At 45.2% G+C, this 15379-nt stretch overlaps 6 protein-coding genes across 12 annotated transcripts in view; 1 reads left to right on the forward strand and 5 right to left on the reverse strand.

Moving 5' to 3' along the window:
* The window catches only part of Fife (regulating synaptic membrane exocytosis protein fife), a 72003-nt gene extending 62492 nt beyond the window's left edge, over positions 1-9511 (forward strand). For all 5 annotated transcript variants that reach the window (XR_015270912.1, XR_015270913.1, XM_020958768.2 and 2 more), the window contains 3 exons: positions 4908-5677; positions 5744-5905; positions 6935-9511. Coding sequence is in view for 3 of the 5 variants with exons in the window: in XM_020958768.2 (XP_020814427.2) it covers positions 4908-5677; positions 5744-5905; positions 6935-7126 (1124 nt within the window). In the remaining 2 variants the exon portion in view is untranslated. The remainder of the gene's footprint in view (positions 1-4907; positions 5678-5743; positions 5906-6934) is intronic.
* LOC110188864 (putative transporter svop-1) lies at positions 607-2682 on the reverse strand. 2 transcript variants are annotated; one of them, XM_020958774.2, is made up of 9 exons: positions 2563-2682; positions 2181-2505; positions 1999-2120; positions 1677-1938; positions 1504-1599; positions 1312-1426; positions 972-1246; positions 788-915; positions 607-733 (listed from the first exon to the last, which is right to left on the reverse strand). In XM_020958774.2, exons 1-9 carry the CDS (start codon positions 2594-2596, stop codon positions 669-671), a joined length of 1422 nt encoding a protein of 473 aa, XP_020814433.2. In that variant the 5' UTR covers positions 2597-2682; the 3' UTR covers positions 607-668. The 2 variants fall into 2 exon arrangements, with proteins under 2 accessions (XP_020814433.2, XP_086685685.1); XM_086829559.1 differs by lacking the exons at positions 607-733; positions 788-915; positions 972-1246 and having other exon boundaries at positions 1422-1449.
* LOC110188865 (synaptic vesicle glycoprotein 2B) lies at positions 2622-4576 on the reverse strand. Its single transcript, XM_086829557.1, has 6 exons — positions 4446-4576; positions 4062-4386; positions 3504-4007; positions 2919-3445; positions 2757-2834; positions 2622-2682 (listed from the first exon to the last, which is right to left on the reverse strand). Exons 1-5 carry the CDS (start codon positions 4474-4476, stop codon positions 2767-2769), a joined length of 1455 nt encoding a protein of 484 aa, XP_086685683.1. The 5' UTR covers positions 4477-4576; the 3' UTR covers positions 2622-2682; positions 2757-2766.
* Positions 9465-11396, reverse strand: LOC110188862 (putative transporter SVOPL). Of its 2 annotated transcripts, XM_020958773.2 has the most exons (5): positions 11220-11396; positions 10839-11163; positions 10279-10779; positions 9692-10218; positions 9465-9623 (listed from the first exon to the last, which is right to left on the reverse strand). In XM_020958773.2, the coding sequence occupies exons 1-5, from the start codon at positions 11248-11250 to the stop codon at positions 9583-9585; spliced, it is 1425 nt and encodes a 474-aa protein (XP_020814432.2). In that variant the 5' UTR covers positions 11251-11396; the 3' UTR covers positions 9465-9582. The 2 variants fall into 2 exon arrangements, with proteins under 2 accessions (XP_020814432.2, XP_086685684.1); XM_086829558.1 differs by lacking the exon at positions 11220-11396 and having other exon boundaries at positions 10850-10988.
* Positions 11397-12011: 615 nt separating this feature from the next.
* On the reverse strand, positions 12012-15305 carry LOC110188817 (uncharacterized). The gene is made up of 3 exons (XM_020958697.2): positions 13670-15305; positions 13423-13611; positions 12012-13359 (listed from the first exon to the last, which is right to left on the reverse strand). Exons 1-3 carry the CDS (start codon positions 13976-13978, stop codon positions 12166-12168), a joined length of 1692 nt encoding a protein of 563 aa, XP_020814356.2. The 5' UTR covers positions 13979-15305; the 3' UTR covers positions 12012-12165.
* Positions 13981-15278, reverse strand: Snup (snurportin-1). Its single transcript, XM_020958698.2, has one exon. The coding sequence runs from the start codon at positions 15276-15278 to the stop codon at positions 14178-14180; it is 1101 nt and encodes a 366-aa protein (XP_020814357.1). The 3' UTR covers positions 13981-14177.
* Positions 15306-15379: the final 74 nt, after the last annotated feature.

The following is a 15379-nucleotide window of genomic DNA, read 5'->3' on the forward strand; positions in this document are numbered from 1 at the left end:
TATGAAAATAAGCAGCGTCTGTGTCTGCCAAAAATTCTGTATGTGGATATATATGTATATACATTTAGATATATATATTTCTGCGGAATTGACAGCTCCATTCTCGATGGGGGTTATGTCCCTATTATTGTGCCTGCTCAGCAAAAGAAAGCGTCTACACTGCTATGTCCTTCCTTTACCAATATGTTTTCTCCGTTTTCCCAATTCTTGATTCTCGCTTTGCCCTTTTCTCGTTTTCGTTTTGTCCCTGCAATTCGATTTTCTTGCTCGACAGTTATTATTAAGCCGCTTAGCGATTGCCTTGGCTTCCGTTTCCGTTTTGCCTTTTACGCACTTTCATATCCGCCCGCCATGCGACAGACACACAGACACACACAGAGACTCCTCTGTACAAACGCACACACACGCGCACATCTGTCCCCAAAGTTTATTTGACGTTTATTTTTATTATTTCTCTTTTTTTTACAAAAATATTTGATCTCTGGGCATAATCCTTTAGCCTTGCTCCTTAAACTTTATACTGGTGTGCGCCCAATTGATTGAATGATTGATTGGGAAAGATGGGACTCCCTTTTTCCCCCATTACTCTTGAATGAAACAAGCATATCAACTCACAATTGTTTTTTATTAAAGGTCGTCGATAAGAAATCACTTATGAATAGAATTTTTTATGATTTATACATCGCCTGAATGCGACGATCCGAAGGTAACATAAAGACAAGAATACCAGACGCTGTTTGTTTACATATTTAGGTGAATGAAAAATATATATTTAAGATATAGTTACCTGCCAGAATGATCATTAAGGTATTGAAGGTGACATGACAATTCCAGCCCAAGGTATAGCCCACAAACACACTGGTTGACAAAACCCCAATGCGTCCCATCATAAATAGAATGGCCATGGCCTTGCCCCTGCAGAAGAAACCTCATCGAATTAAAGGATATCCAAAACAAATGAAATGGCTTACCTCAGGTGCGTTGGTATCAGGTCTATGAGGAATGTCACTAATAGCCTCAGGCAGCACAGTGGGGCATCAATCAACGCAAAGAAACATATCAGTATCAAATGGTTATTCCTTGCAAAGTTGAGATTAATGCCGCCAATGATCGCTATTCCAATATAGGAAAGCATTACCACTCGTCGCGACAGGATGAACAGGAGAAGACTTGTGACTATAAAGAAACCTAAAACCACGAAACCATGGATGATGACATCTAACAAGTCGCTGAGCTGCAGGTCACACTGTCGGAAAAGAACAAGTGATCACGATTTATTAACTAAGTCTTCTAAGTAATAATTCACCTCACCTGGATGATCCTCGCTGCAGTCGTTTCCCGCATGTGCTCGCACATAGTGGGTCCTTCTTTTCTCGACTGCATTGCCACTCTGATGCGCAGCATCCAAATGGGTAGGCCAAAGCCCCTGTAACAAGTCAAGGGTAACAACTATGAGTGCCAGGAGGCTCAAGGATCAGTTCCGTGCTTAGTTAATGTACTCACATTCCAGAATGGATGACAATGATAAACATCATCAGAAGCATGTAGTTGCGGTATTTAGTCAACAAAGTCTTTGACTTGGTGCAGTGTCCTTTATCTCTTCGGTGATACAGGATCGTGATCAGGTGAAATTATAAAAAGGAATAATATATTAATTATAAATCATGGAAACTTACGGGGTCTCCAAGCGAGGCTGCGTAATCGATTCAATGCCCAAGGTGGCCAGAGTAACATGCTTGCCTTTGTTGCACCGACAAATCCTCTCCATTGTTTTCATGGCCTTCGCCTCCTGATGTATGGACAAGTAGAACTTGGGACTCTCTGGCAAAAATAGCATCGCAATCGTGCCACAAAGTCCAGGAAACATACTTGTCAAGTGCAATGCACGCCAGCTTTCCAATGGACCCGTTTTCAAAGGAAGAATCACAATGGCCAGTGCTGGCGAAGGAAGGATGAAAATGTATATAAGATCAGTCAAGATTTCAAGTTAAAGCTTACCCGGCACTTGAATCAGGCTGAGACCAAATGCATAGTTGGAATAATTTAGGACCTTGGGGCGGAGCGATACTTTTGTTAACTCGCCCAGATAGGTCATCAAAACGCCCACGGGTCCACCCAACCTGAATGTTACGAGAAAAGTGGTGTCAAGACCAGGAACAATTGCATCGATTCGTACTCACAGGGCACCCGTAAGGACACGCATGACCAAGAAGGACCAGAACTCTGGCATAAATGCCGACAGCAACGACGCCAATAGGGCACCAGGACACGTGCTTATGATCGCCTTCCGCCTGCCATATCGATCCGATATCTCACCCCAAACCAGCGAGAGTACCATCTGGGCGCCGAAATTGCAAACCATAAGCCAGCTGACACGCTCATTTGAGATTTCGAGGTCACAAGTGGCCGCTGCCACCACCACGGCAAAGCCCATCTGCTCATTGTTTGCCCACATTTGGAGGAGGAAGCAGGTAATGAATACACATATCTGCATCCGGCCAAAGCCTACAGGTTAAACCAGAGATCAGGGAAAAAAGGATGAGCTGCCGGAATCACTCTTACCCATCAGTGTGAAAGCCTCATCTATATCGGTCATCACAATCCAGGCAGTGTTACATTTCGTGTTTTCGTCGCATCAGTCACGTCAGTTGAAGCTTAAAAACAGTTTGCTGAGTAACCCAGCTTTGACACAAAGTTACAGACCTCTTCATTACATACTAAATTTAATGAAATAGTTTGTCATTTTCTAAAATTACCAAATACTTATCATGTAAACCGAAGTCCAATAGTGGCTCTTAATTCCTTTGGAAGACAGAGAGCCAATACTACGCAAACTGTAATTAAAATGTAAGGCTTAAGGTTAGTTTTTCAAACTGATACTATCTCGGATATTAACTACTTAAAACAGCTTCACTCACCTGCCATATAAATAACGAATATGTTGAGCGTGGCCACACACGAGACCTTCATCAACAATCCCACCAGGGTGCTGCCCACGACGGATCCAAGTCGCGAAAGGGATCTGGCCAAACACAGAGCCATGCCCCGCAACTCGACAGGGACACAACCTGCCAGGGCGGATGAGGCCAGTCCGATGAGAACACCAGGAACAACCAGCATCAGGGTGAAGGCGATCAGCACACCCAACGGATGCTGGATGAAGTTTAGGCTTATGCCCAACAGGCAGGCCACACCCACATGCAAAGCCATGACATATCGCCGAGGGAGGCACAGCACCAGGACGGTCACCACAAGGAACATCAATGCATAGGTCAGTGCGTAGAACATGGGATCAAGGAAGTTGGTCATTTGGTCTTGGCAGGGTTTTGTCTTGTTGTCGTTCTTTTGAAACATAGTATGGGCCTCAATGATTTGGCACAGCGTTTTTGACTCCTTGCTATTTTCATTGCGGATAGCTGGATACCAGACACCGAAACCAATGGAACTGCGAGGCAGAAGGATATTTTGGGTCGGTGTATCCCTCATCACGGGAATAAACTCACATAAAGAAAATTCCAAATATATAGAACACAGCGATGAGAAAGTTACGCAAAATTGGTGGCTTAAAAAGCATAAGGGTGTCAAGAACAAACTCTTTACAGCGGCCACCTTTGTCCTGCCTAGCCTCCCTCTCCCTAAGCGTAATATTCAATTCGTCCCACTTCTTTCTGTTCAGCCGGCACACCCACTGAAGGGACTCGGTGGCCTTCTCCATGCGCCGTGCATACATCAGGAAGTAGGGGCTCTCCGGCACAAAGAACAATCCGAAGAAAGCCAACCAGCCGGGAACGGTTATCACCCACATGTAGAAGCGCCACGTTCGGACCTCAATATTGCTGCTAATCCTCCAGCTGTACTGCCCTGGCAGGATGGCCCACCCCATAGCCGGATTGTAGAACAAACCCAACGCTACTCCCTGGACCTGAACACTGACCGCCAAGGCATGCCATTTCGGTGCATAATACTCCATTAGGTAGCCAATCCCCAAGGAGGCGGGACCGTTGAGGCTGCATATAAGTACATAGTGGTTAAGATGATGGTACAGAACACGGAATACATACAAAACCCCAAGAATGAATCGCATAACCGCCATCGAATAGACCTCCGGCATAAGGGAGGATATGAAAGAGAAGCTGAGCGATCCCAACAAAGTCACTTGGATGGCGAATTTCCTGCCGTATTTGTCCGCAAAAATGCCAATGAATAAACCGGAGGACACCATGCCAAACATCGCTGCGTTGGCCAGGAGAGTTTTCTCTCCGGATGTGGTGGTAAACTCACAGGAAGTTAGAATCAGAATATAGGCCACTATATAGTCCTCCGTCACAGTGTAAATGCAGAGTATCATGCACACCACCATGATGACCACTTGGGCGCAACCAAAACCTTGGAAATTACTTTTAAAAAAGAGTAGTAAATGGAAAAGTTGAGGATGGGCCACTCACCCATGGCTGAAAGAGCCAAGTCCACGTCCATTTCCACAATTTGAAATACATTAAACACATAAATTTGCTAAACTAAATAATGAAGCAAAAGGCATTTCCAAGCAGACATAGCATATAGCTATGTCGCACGAAATTAGATGTCGTTTTAGAAGCATGCTTTGTTCAATATAGCTCTATCTTTTCACCGTTTTCTAGTCCTTAGTCCTTAGTCCTTAGTCCTAGACCTAGACACCTTCATTCTCCGTCCCAAAATAACAAACGTTGATGGTAAGCCCAAGGTGGACAATTTTTAACAGGGTACAAGCCATCACTTTTTGGCATTTACCTTATTAACAATTTGGCCCCTGGATAACTTGTCATCATTGCCCCGTAAAAACTTGGTTCTTTGAGTTGAGTTCAAAAGCCTTTTAATGCCTTCGTTGAGGGAACTGCTCTCTGACCGATCTATTTCGCCCCGGACAGGTACCAGCCGGGTTGGCCTGCCCAGCGGACCCAACAGCCGCAAGAGCTCCATCCTGGACCTGACCCAGCAGCACCAGCAGCAGTTGCAGCAACTGCAGCAGCTCCAACAACTCCAGCTCCAGCAGCAGCAGCATCTCCCGATGGGTGTGGGCAATGCGGACACCAGTCCACCATCCGAGGACGAGGACAAACGCTATCGACCACGCTGGAAGGGATCGGGTAGCCAGCTACCGCCCCAGAGTCCCAAGCAGGCTCTCTCCCGGCTCAAGCAGGCCGCCTCCGTATCGAATGTGACCCAGGATGCAGGCAGGCAGAGTCAGTTGCTCTCCACCGGCCAGTTGCAGCAGCAACAGCGCAAGGGCAGCATGTTCCAGCTGGGCGAATCTCAGGCTCCAGCTCCGGCGGCCACTACAACCACCACTCAGCTGCAGCGAAAGGGTAGCATGTATGTGGCCAAGGTCACGGAGACACCGCCTCTGGGCACACCCACCCGCAAGGGCAGCGTGTACCAGAGAAGCGGCACCGGTTTGGGCATGGACACCAGCCTGGGTGTTGGCAATGCCGGGGACAGTCCACAGCGGAAACAGAGCGTGGTGAAGACCCTTAGTGGCAGCTATGTGAACACATCACCCATCACGGGCGGAGAGTCCAGCTACGGGCTGAAGCTGGGCCCCTCGCAAATCCATCCCAAGGGCTATCGTCTGACCACTGCCCGCTACGGAGAGCTCAAGATGGGATTCGTCAAGATCAAGGGCAACGTGGAGGTGGAGGTAAGTGCTTGCCTGTTGCAAGCCATCGGATAAGCATATACTTTATTGACCATCCTCTCGTCCCAGCTAATCTGTGCCAGGAACATTGTCAACGAGGACTGTGAGACGCCGCCAGATACATATGTCAAGTGCTATATCAAGGACGGTGACCGGCTGCGCCACAAGAAGAAAACGCGGGTGGTGAGGCATGCGGCGGAGCCCTTCTACCGCCAGACCATTAAGTACCAGGTGAGCAAAATGGCCCGTTGTGATGTGGCGCGCGTGGCAGGTGACGATGATAACGATGATGATGATGATGATGTGACTGGGGATGCGCCAGCCAGTGGCACTGGTTGACCATGACCATGTCAGAATGTTATTACCTGCCGCCTCTGCATTGTAATGCGATTAATGGCTGCTGGCTGGGCATCGCATCGACGAGGCCAATTTCCGCGCCCAGCATGTGCCTGACAGATGGCCAGGGCTTTAACCCTCTACGTACTCTTGGTCTTTTTCATATTCATTTTTTAAAGTAACTATCTTTGAATATGGGAAGATTAAATGGAATAACATACTTCTAGGAAATTATAGAAAAACAGGAAACTTGAGGAACTCTGGAATTCATCATAACTAATCTATACTTATAAATCTTTTGTGACAATTTTTTCGAAAAATCCAAATTTAAAAACCTCATAACTCAGCCAAAAAGGCATTTATTTTAAATCGGAAATCGTTCTTATGTTAGTTTTCTTTGGTTTAATAATTCTGCATACTAAATATACAATTTTTAAAAGTTCCAAAATTTGACAATTTTAACGATGTAACCCCTTTCCTTTTTTTGAAAAAAGTTTAAATTTTTTGAAAAAATTTTTTTCTGTCTTAGATGTCTAGAAAGATTTGCCTGTTAATCCAGATCAAGAATATATATGATTTATAGGGTCGGAAATGACTCCTTCATAACTCCAGAAGCTTCTGACTAATATTATAATACCCTGCAAGGGTAGGAAAATACTGATACCTTTTGACTATTCCTTCCTTATCACAAGTTATATATTAGCAAACTATCAACACATTCCCATTACATACTAAAGGTAAGATCCTTTTAAGACCCCATAAGGACCTCTTTAGGCCACACAGAGTATGCAGAGGGTTAATCCCTCCACAGGCAAATGATGCGCCCCGTTGGGCACGCGCCATATTTTTATGGGACGCCATGTAATTACCCGAACGTATAACGAATAACGAATTGCAAATCTCCATGCAAATATATTTATACAGAGTTCGGACGTCTTTGGCCGTAACATCGTCATCATGGTGTGGCAGAGGTGCGTGGGATTCGAGCACAACCAGGGATTGGGTGGAACGGAGGTGAACCTGGACAAGGTGAACATTGGACAGCACATCAATGGCTGGTATCCGCTCTTCCCGATGCACAGCTATGGCGGCTCCGACTCGGACAACTCTCCCTGACCGAACAACGCCACCGCCGCCGCCGTCCATCAGTTGCGGGCGCAGTGCCGGAGTCCCAAGGACTCGGAGTTATCACTGCAAGCTCAATTTGTTAGCGCCTAAGCAGGATCAATTTGGAGCATCCTTACTATGCAGATATAAACCCTTGCATTCCCTAGAGCATTATGCATGTCCCTTCCCTCCCCTGTATATGTATTAGTTATAGTCAAATGAGCTTAGCACATGGGCTGGCATGGAGTTAAAAGGATCAGATCGGTTTGGATTGGATCAATATTGAAATGGGGTTATGTTACACTAAAGCAGGGATGCCATGTCCTGGCATCCTTGTGCACCAATCACTCGTGGTGAGAGAGCTTTGTAAGTAAGGTACGGTTAGGCAGCACTAGAAACAAACAAAATAAAAAAGGGGAATTACCAATATCAGAAGAGCACAATAATTGAGGAATCGGAGTACCAGAAGCATATACATACATATGCAAACACATTTATATATATTTTTGCTTGTTGTGTTTGTGAAAGTTTAATGTTGTTTGAGAATGGATTGAAACGGGGCACCAAAAACAAAATAAAAACTACAATAATGTTGAAATTTTCGAGGCAACGAAGCGGGGAGATCCTTCAGTAGGGATCTCTTCCCCCCCGGGAGAAAAGGGATTTAAAGCTTGGTAGCTGAACGAAGGCATATATCCAATTAAGTGTTAATTAAATGTTGCGCTATAAAAATCCAATAACCAAACAATTAAATAAAAGCCTATCTGTACAGCTGAAAACCCCGCAAAGGTTTCAACTGCTCTCCTCTCCCCAAAAAAAGAATAAGAGAACTCACACGAAATATGTATCTGAGTATCTGGAGAACTATACATCTGAATATCTGAAAATCTAATGAGTATCAAAATTATATCGAATAATATCTAAAGAATCGAATGAAGGATATCTAGTTTAAAACGACAATCTTTATGGGTGTGCGCTTGTGTGTGGGGATGTAAGAACAAATTTGAGATTCGAGTGCGACTAACGCGTGATTAAGACGAATTTACTGTAGTCATTTTATGGTAGGGCATTGATTGCACAACACAGCAGATAAACAGACATCCTTCTCTTCCGCACATCCTTCGCTTCCTTTATTTCCACACACACACAGACAGAAAAAAAACAGGACAATCTCTTGTAATGAAAAAGTGAAAAATTTACATTTTCGTAACTTGTGTATAAATCTACTCGTAATATCTAATCAACGTTCAGCCTAACGACTTGTGAGTTTCAAACTAAAGTTACAAAATATATATATATATACTCTATATATATATATATATATTTCTTTATACAAGGCTTACACTTTAGAGAAGTACTTAAAATGCGAAGCAGAGACAGTGTGGAACTTTTACTGTCCCAGCGTTAGTTAATGGTCCTTAACTCAGCCCCATTTCTGCGCGAAACTTAACGACTATTTAACTATATCTCGGTATCTGTATCTGTATCTCTATCTGTATCTTTATCAGCATCTGCATCTTGGTCTGCATCTGTTATCTATCTGTTTCAAGGGCAGCTGCGGGCTTCTTTTATTGTTAGATGTTGCTTTAAAGCCCCATAAATAAAAAGAGAACAAATACTTAGTACAGCAGATAATCCATTTGTCTGAGCATAGCCATTGTTGTATCTTGTAAGTACTTGGTAGTCGTCAAGGTAGTCAGGGTAAAAAAAAATAAAGAAGGAAAAGTGAAAGTGAAACGTAGACACAATGATATATAGAGTCCTCTTTTTCTCTCGGTTAACTAATTAATTACTCTTCGCAATCCGGCTGTTGACTTGCCCAAGTTGTTCTATAAACGAAAACTAAAATGGTTGTGCTATCTCAAAATTAAAACTACTATATACTAACTAACTAAACTAATGTAATTACTAATTACTGATATTCGGACTCATTGTTTGAGCTACTTTTTAGGCCACAAAAAAAAAACAGAAAAGAAAAGAAACACGCTACTATGTCTTAGGTCTATTTGGTCTATTTTCTACTAAACCCAAACCCTAACTCTAATTCTAATACGTATTCTACTTAGTCCGGTATGGGAGTACCTTGGAAACACTGTAAAAATAACACCATATCAGCGTGTAGGCTGGAGAGAAATATTTGTGGGGAGGATTGCGCTTCAAAAGTGCCGATGGGCTGTAGCAAGGCTTATAAGGATACAAATCTTAACTAACTTGTTAAACAAATAAACTTAGCAACACACACTATGTAAAACCAAATATGAAACCCGTACATATTATATTAAAATATATATATTATTATATTTAAAAATAACTGTAGACAAAAAACAAAAGGAGAACCACAATTATATGTATATCAAATTGAGTTTCAATAAACATCAAATATTTATTTGAAAACTGTAGATTTTATATATTTTAATTAGGTTGCAGAATTTTACCTTTTAGGTGGAAAACCGGAAGCCCAAAATCTATATTCCCTTTGGCAGACAGAGAGCCAACACAACGCAAACTGTAAGCAAATACAGCAAATACATGATAATCTGAATATCTAGTCAGATATATTATTGTGTCACTTACCTGCCATATACACCACAAATATATTCAGCGTAGCCACACACGAGACCTTCATCAGCATTCCCACCAGGGCGCTGCCCACGACTGCTCCAAGTCGCGAAAGGGATCGGACCATGCACAGAGCCTTGCCCCGCAGTTCGATAGACACGCAGTCGGCCAGGGCGGATGTGGCCAGTCCGATGAGAACACCAGGCACGACCAGCATCAGGGTGAAGGCGATCAGCACACCCAACGGATGCTGGATGAAGTTCAGGCTTATGCCCAACAGGCAGGCCACGCCCACATGCAAAGCCATGACATATCGCCGAGGGAGGCACAGCACCAGGACGGTCACCACAAGGAACATCAACGCATAGGTCAGTGCGTAGAACATGGGATCAAGGAAGTTGGTCATTTGGTCTTGGCAGGGTTTTGTCTTGTTTGCACTTTTCTGGAACACAGTGTGGGCCTCAATGATTTGGCACAGCGTTTTTGATTCCTTGCTATTTTCGTTGCGGATGGCCGGATACCAGACACCGAAACCAACGGAACTGCCAGGCAGGAGAATATATTTTAGATCGATGTATCCCTTGGAAGGTGATTGGACTCACAGAAAGAAAATTCCGAAGATGTAGAATGTAGAGATGAGGAAGTTCCGCAGAACCGGACGCTTAAAGATACTGACGAGCTCAGAGAAGGATTCCTTCCAAGTACCACGCTCTCGCCCTGCTGGTTGACCCGTAAGCGTTATATTCATTTCGTCCCACTTCTTTCCGTTTAGCCGGCACACCCACTGAAGGGACTTGGTGGCCTTCTCCATGCGCTGTGCATACATCAGGAAGTAGGGGCTCTCCGGCACAAAGAACAATCCGACGAAAGCCAACCAGCCGGGAAGTGTTATGCCCCACATGTAGAAGCGCCACGTTCGGAGCTCAATGTTGCTGCTGATCCTCAGACTATAGTGGCTGGGCAGGATGGCCCACCCCATAGCCGGAATATAGAACAATCCCAAGGCTATGCCCTGGACCTGAACACTGACCGCCAAGGCATGCCATTTCGGTGCGAAAAACTCCATTATATAGCCGATCGTGACCGCGGCGGGGGTGCTCAGGCTGTATTCAAGTATATATTGGATTGGATTATAAAATGATGCGGAAACGGAAGTACATACAAACACCCAACTATAAACCGCATAACTGCCATTGAGTAGACCTCCGGCATAAGGGAGGATATGAAAGAGAAGGTGAGCGATCCGATCATTGTCAGCAAAAGGGCGAACTTCCTGCCGTACTTGTCCGAAAAAACGCCAATGAAAAAGCCAGAGACCACCATGCCAAACATTGCGGCGCTGGCCAGGAGTGTCTTCTCCCCGGATGTGGTGGCAAATTCGCAGGAAGTCAGTACCAGAAGATAACCCACTATATAGGCCTCCGACGCAACGTACAGGGAGAGCAAAATGCACACCACCGTGATGAACACCTGAGCGCAGCCAAAACCTAGAAAATTAATAATTAAAAGGAGGCGAGGGAATCACCTTAGGAGGGTCACTCACCTAGGGTTAAAAGAGCCATGTCCACGTCCATTTCCACAATTTTGAATACTTTAAATACATAGATTTGCGAAATTAAATAATAAAATAAATAAAACCTACACAAAAATTAACAAACAAATAATAAACATTAAAACTGATATAACTCTACAACTTAAAATTAGATGTCAGTTCATACGCATGCTTTGTTGGATATGCATAGCTCTATCTTTTCTCCGTCCTTAGTCCTTAAAATATTCCCATTTTTTAAATTTATATTTATCATTTTTATATGAAATTTTTAAACAAAATCAAAGTTTAAATAACTCATAACTAAGCCAAAAATGCCTTAATTGTAATTTGGAAAGCGGTTCTATGTTAATTTTTATTGGGTTAATCAATCTGCATACTCATTTTCAATTTTAAAATATTTAAAATTCTTATCAATTTTAAAAAAATTTTAACGATGTAAACCCTTATAAAATTTGGAAAAAAAATTGCAAAAAATTTGTTCATTTCCAGCATGCCTAGAAAGATTCGCCTCTTTATGCTGATCAAGAATATATATGATTTATGGGTTCGGAAACGACTCCTTGACAGCTTTTTAAGCTTCCGACTAAAATTATAATATCCTGAAGTTTGTACAGGTAGAACTACATAAACATTTCTACATCGGTGTAATTTACACAGCAGTGCTGCCCATTTGTTTTGGGATTAGCAAAAATGCTGCCCATATGCATTGAAACAAACAAAACTTAAATTTAAAATTGAACATATTTACTAATATAATTTTAATAGAAAAGTGCACAAAAAGAATTGAGCAAAAACCCATTTAATTATTTAATTATCCGCTTGGATACTTTTTTTTACTATTTTATATACTAATGCAAATCTATTAGCTTAAATATATTTTCTTTTTAATTTAAAACTACTAAATAAGTTACTAACCCTTCGGCCCAATTGACTTCACTTAATTCCTAAACTTTCCGCTTGTGCTGGGTGAGGAATTGACCGGAGAAGCTGCTCCCACCACCACGCCTCCATTGTTCAGCAGCGCCGTCAGCGTGGCATGCGAGGAGCTGAGCGTAGAACTCGCCGCCAGCTTGTTCTTCAGCGGCGTTGTAGTGCTACCCACCACTTGGCCTTGGAGGCAAGGCGTGGGCGAGGCAGCTGGCATCTCCTTGAGCACCGCATCCTCAGCCGGCGGTGTGGCTACCTGTTGTTGCTGCTGCTGTTGCTGGGACGAAGCTCCTTGGAGTAGAGCGTTTCTCAAATGGCTGTTGTTGGCGCTACCCGACTGGGCTTGCTGCTGCTGTTGCTGCTGGTTGGGCAGGATGTACGAGTTGGTTATCAGGCCACGACTCTTGATGTTCAGATCCACAAAAAAGAGGCGCATCTTGTGGATCATGGCATCTGTGACGCTAAAAGTTAGCATCATGGAAAGATCGATGTTGGTCTTGTTTCGATACAAGTCATGTGTCTGCTGCAGGCGGCAGACCTCGTCGTAGATGAGGAACAGAAAGCGGGAGCTGCGATTCTCGGCAGGAATAATGCCACGCGTGGCCAGCCACTCCCTGTCCTCGCCATCGGGCAGATAACGTATCAGTTCCGGATGCTTGCTTGCCAGCCGTTCCTTGCCGTCAGTGCCGAAACCAAAGGCTAGGTTGGCCTGAACATCAAGTACGAATTTGGTGCTGGTCGAGATCTGGGCGGTGTTCCAGAATATCTGCCGTCGCACAGGTGTGGGCAGAGTTCCCCCCACCAAAGGTGTGACCGTGGAACGATGCTGTTGGAGTGGCGTCTCTTCCTGTTGCTGCTGCTGCAGCGGCTGCACTGTTTGCATATCGGGTTGTTGGAGCAACAGTTGCTGCTGGTTGGCACTCTGCAACTGGTTCACTGTGGTGGCCGTGCAGGGCATAGGCTTACTGGCCACATAGATCTTCGTATTGGGACTAATCTCCTGCTTTGCTGTGCGCTTAAGAGCCAATCGTTGCTGCTCTGTGGTAGCTGCGGCCACCAGACGATGCTGGCGCACAAAGTTGGTGTACTGAGCCTTAGCATTTTCCAGCAGGGCGCACGAGGACATCTTCTGCAGCGTTTCCTCGTTAACCGAATGCTGGCCAAGATTCTCCTTGATGTTGCCAAAAGCGGGCTTAAAATAATTCTAGATTTGGAAAAGTAGAAGGTGAATTTAAGGTGGCAGTATATCATTAAGAAGACTTCTTACGTTCATGTATCGTTTGATTATCTCATTAACCTCCGCATCAAAGGATTGCTGCACACTGATCCTTAGTAGTTCCAGCGCCCTCATTGCGGACTCGGCACTGCCGCCGCTTTCCATGTTGTGTGAACCGCCCAAGCGTTGCCGAATGCGCTGCAACATTGTCTCTGCCATATCCGCCGTTGTTACAAATTTCTGAAAGGGGAAAGATCTACTAATTTCACTTTTAAATTGAAAGAGATACCAGACGTACCTGGGCGGGCTCTGTCTCTGAAGACGTGGACTCGCCCAGCAGGGAAAGTGTGATAGTTTCGACGGTGCCATCCTGTTTTTCCGGCTGCTTGCGAACACCGGAATCGCCCGCCGGACTGGCCACTCGTGTGTCCATTGAATGTGTGGTTTGATTGGAGCAATCAGAGTCGTCCGAGGAGGAGTTGGTTGCCTGCAGCTGCAGGCCCGGAGAGGAGCGTTGCTGCTGCACATCGTTTGACGTAGATGTCGATGTGTTATTCAGGGATCCCGCCACGTCCGTGGGTATCTTCCAACTTCGCTGAATGACCATTGTTTTTCTTGTTGAGATTCCAAATTTCTTTTCCGTTAATGAGTTTATAATTAACAATTCAAATAATTATGTGGCCGAAATCTGGGCTGCTTGTCCTGGGCGCTTTTCCTGGGCGCGAGCTCAGGCCGTTTTGTCCAGGGCCGCGCCGGCAGAGCGCAGTCGCAGAAAAGCCACCCCCAAAGCCGGCGCCCGTTCTGTCTTAGCAGTCGGCATCAGCTGACGGCAGCTTCTCCACCTCCTCCTCGCAGTCCATATCGAGTTCACCGAGCTCCAGGCGCCGCTGCTGATCGAGGAGTTCCTTTAAAGCGGCGTACTCATCGCTGTCTTCCGCATCCTCCTCAGCCTGTGCCTCCATTTTCTCCTCCTCTGGGACAACTCTTCGCTCCTTCTTCTTTAAGCGAGCCGCTACTTTCTCCTTAAGCTTTCGATCAAACTCATCCATGTAGAGGAGCGGCTGTGTGGGTTCGTAATCCTCTGGAGCTGTGTAGCTGCTACTCACGGGCAGTCCCAACACATCCGGCATCATGAAGGGGAACAGCCAGCAGACCAGAGGCGTTGAGCCGCACACGTAACTGGCCTCCTTATGATAGAAGAGGAAACCATCCAGAGGTGGCTTGTTCTCATCCCAAAGCGGGTACTTTTGTAAGGTCTCCTCCACCGCAGAGCTGTCCTCGAAGTTGTGGTGATCCAGCAGAAAGAATGACTTCTCATTGTGCTCACTAACACTGGCGTAATCATTTTCATCGAAGCGTGCTTTTAGCCAGTAGAAGCGGAAATTTGCCTCGCACTCCTGCAATTCCTGCTGGCCAAAGCTGATGGCGTCCAGAACATAGTAAGAGTCCGTCTCCTTAACATAGATGCAGTCTAGGACAGTCTGCGATCGCTGGAGAAGCCTGTCTCCGGGCAGCGACGACCGAAAATCCTCAAACTGCCAACCGCTCTTATAGTACGCCCTCGTCCTTCCGCTATTGGCTACCACAAGGCACCGTGCTCCGGCTGGACATGGCACCAGTTGCCACGCGTCCAAATCCTCCGGCTTTTGGCGCAGCCACTCCGAAAGCTGCGGTCGGAAGGGACAGCGCTTATGTTGAGCATGGACACCGCCAGCACGTTGCTTTCGCTGGTTTTTTTTTGGCGGCGCTCCCGAGGGCTTTGTGTTCTTCTGGGCCAGCGGCCTGGTCACATCCTGCTCCTGGTGACGGCGCAGTTTCTGCTGCTCGAGCAGCTCCTTCTGACGTTGCCTCTGCTGTTCGCCGGCATCCAGCCCTTTTTTGTACAGATCTTGGAAGGCGGAAATCATTTTAGAATCCGAAAACAAAACTATTGGAGCTAGGGATGAGAGCCGGCTAGATATGTGCACAAAATCGATTATTTTATATCGATAATTATGAATATATTTTC

This window comes from Drosophila serrata, unplaced genomic scaffold, assembly GCF_035046125.1.
Source record: "Drosophila serrata isolate PLE 108 unplaced genomic scaffold, ASM3504612v1 contig_217, whole genome shotgun sequence".
Taxonomy (NCBI): domain Eukaryota; kingdom Metazoa; phylum Arthropoda; class Insecta; order Diptera; family Drosophilidae; genus Drosophila; species Drosophila serrata.

Excerpts from the sequence above, each read along its gene's own strand:
- LOC110188817 (XM_020958697.2), bottom strand. The coding sequence starts at position 13,978 with ATGGTCATTCAGCGAAGTTGGAAGATACCCACGGACGTGGCGGGATCC. Across the intron at positions 13,612-13,669 it reads CAGAGACAGAGCCCGCCCAG|AAATTTGTAACAACGGCGGA; the intron begins GTACGTCTGGTA and ends TTCCCCTTTCAG. Across the intron at positions 13,360-13,422 it reads TAATCAAACGATACATGAAC|AATTATTTTAAGCCCGCTTT; the intron begins GTAAGAAGTCTT and ends TTCCAAATCTAG.
- LOC110188864 (XM_020958774.2), bottom strand. The coding sequence starts at position 2,596 with ATGACCGATATAGATGAGGCTTTCACACTGATGG. Across the intron at positions 1,247-1,311 it reads CTGCAGCGAGGATCATCCAG|TGTGACCTGCAGCTCAGCGA; the intron begins GTGAGGTGAATT and ends CTTTTCCGACAG. Across the intron at positions 916-971 it reads CTGATACCAACGCACCTGAG|GGGCAAGGCCATGGCCATTC; the intron begins GTAAGCCATTTC and ends TTTCTTCTGCAG.
- LOC110188862 (XM_020958773.2), bottom strand. The coding sequence starts at position 11,250 with ATGGACGTGGACATGGCTCTTTTAACCCTAG. Across the intron at positions 10,219-10,278 it reads ATCTTCGGAATTTTCTTTCT|TTCCGTTGGTTTCGGTGTCT; the intron begins GTGAGTCCAATC and ends CCTGCCTGGCAG. Across the intron at positions 9,624-9,691 it reads ATTTGTGGTGTATATGGCAG|TTTGCGTTGTGTTGGCTCTC; the intron begins GTAAGTGACACA and ends ATTTGCTTACAG.
- Snup (XM_020958698.2), bottom strand. The coding sequence starts at position 15,278 with ATGATTTCCGCCTTCCAAGATCTGTACAAAAAAGGGCTGGATGCCGGC.
- LOC110188865 (XM_086829557.1), bottom strand. The coding sequence starts at position 4,476 with ATGGACGTGGACTTGGCTCTTTCAGCCATGG. Across the intron at positions 4,387-4,445 it reads CTTGGCTCTTTCAGCCATGG|GTTTTGGTTGCGCCCAAGTG; the intron begins GTGAGTGGCCCA and ends GTAATTTCCAAG. Across the intron at positions 2,835-2,918 it reads ATTCGTTATTTATATGGCAG|TTTGCGTAGTATTGGCTCTC; the intron begins GTGAGTGAAGCT and ends TTTTAATTACAG.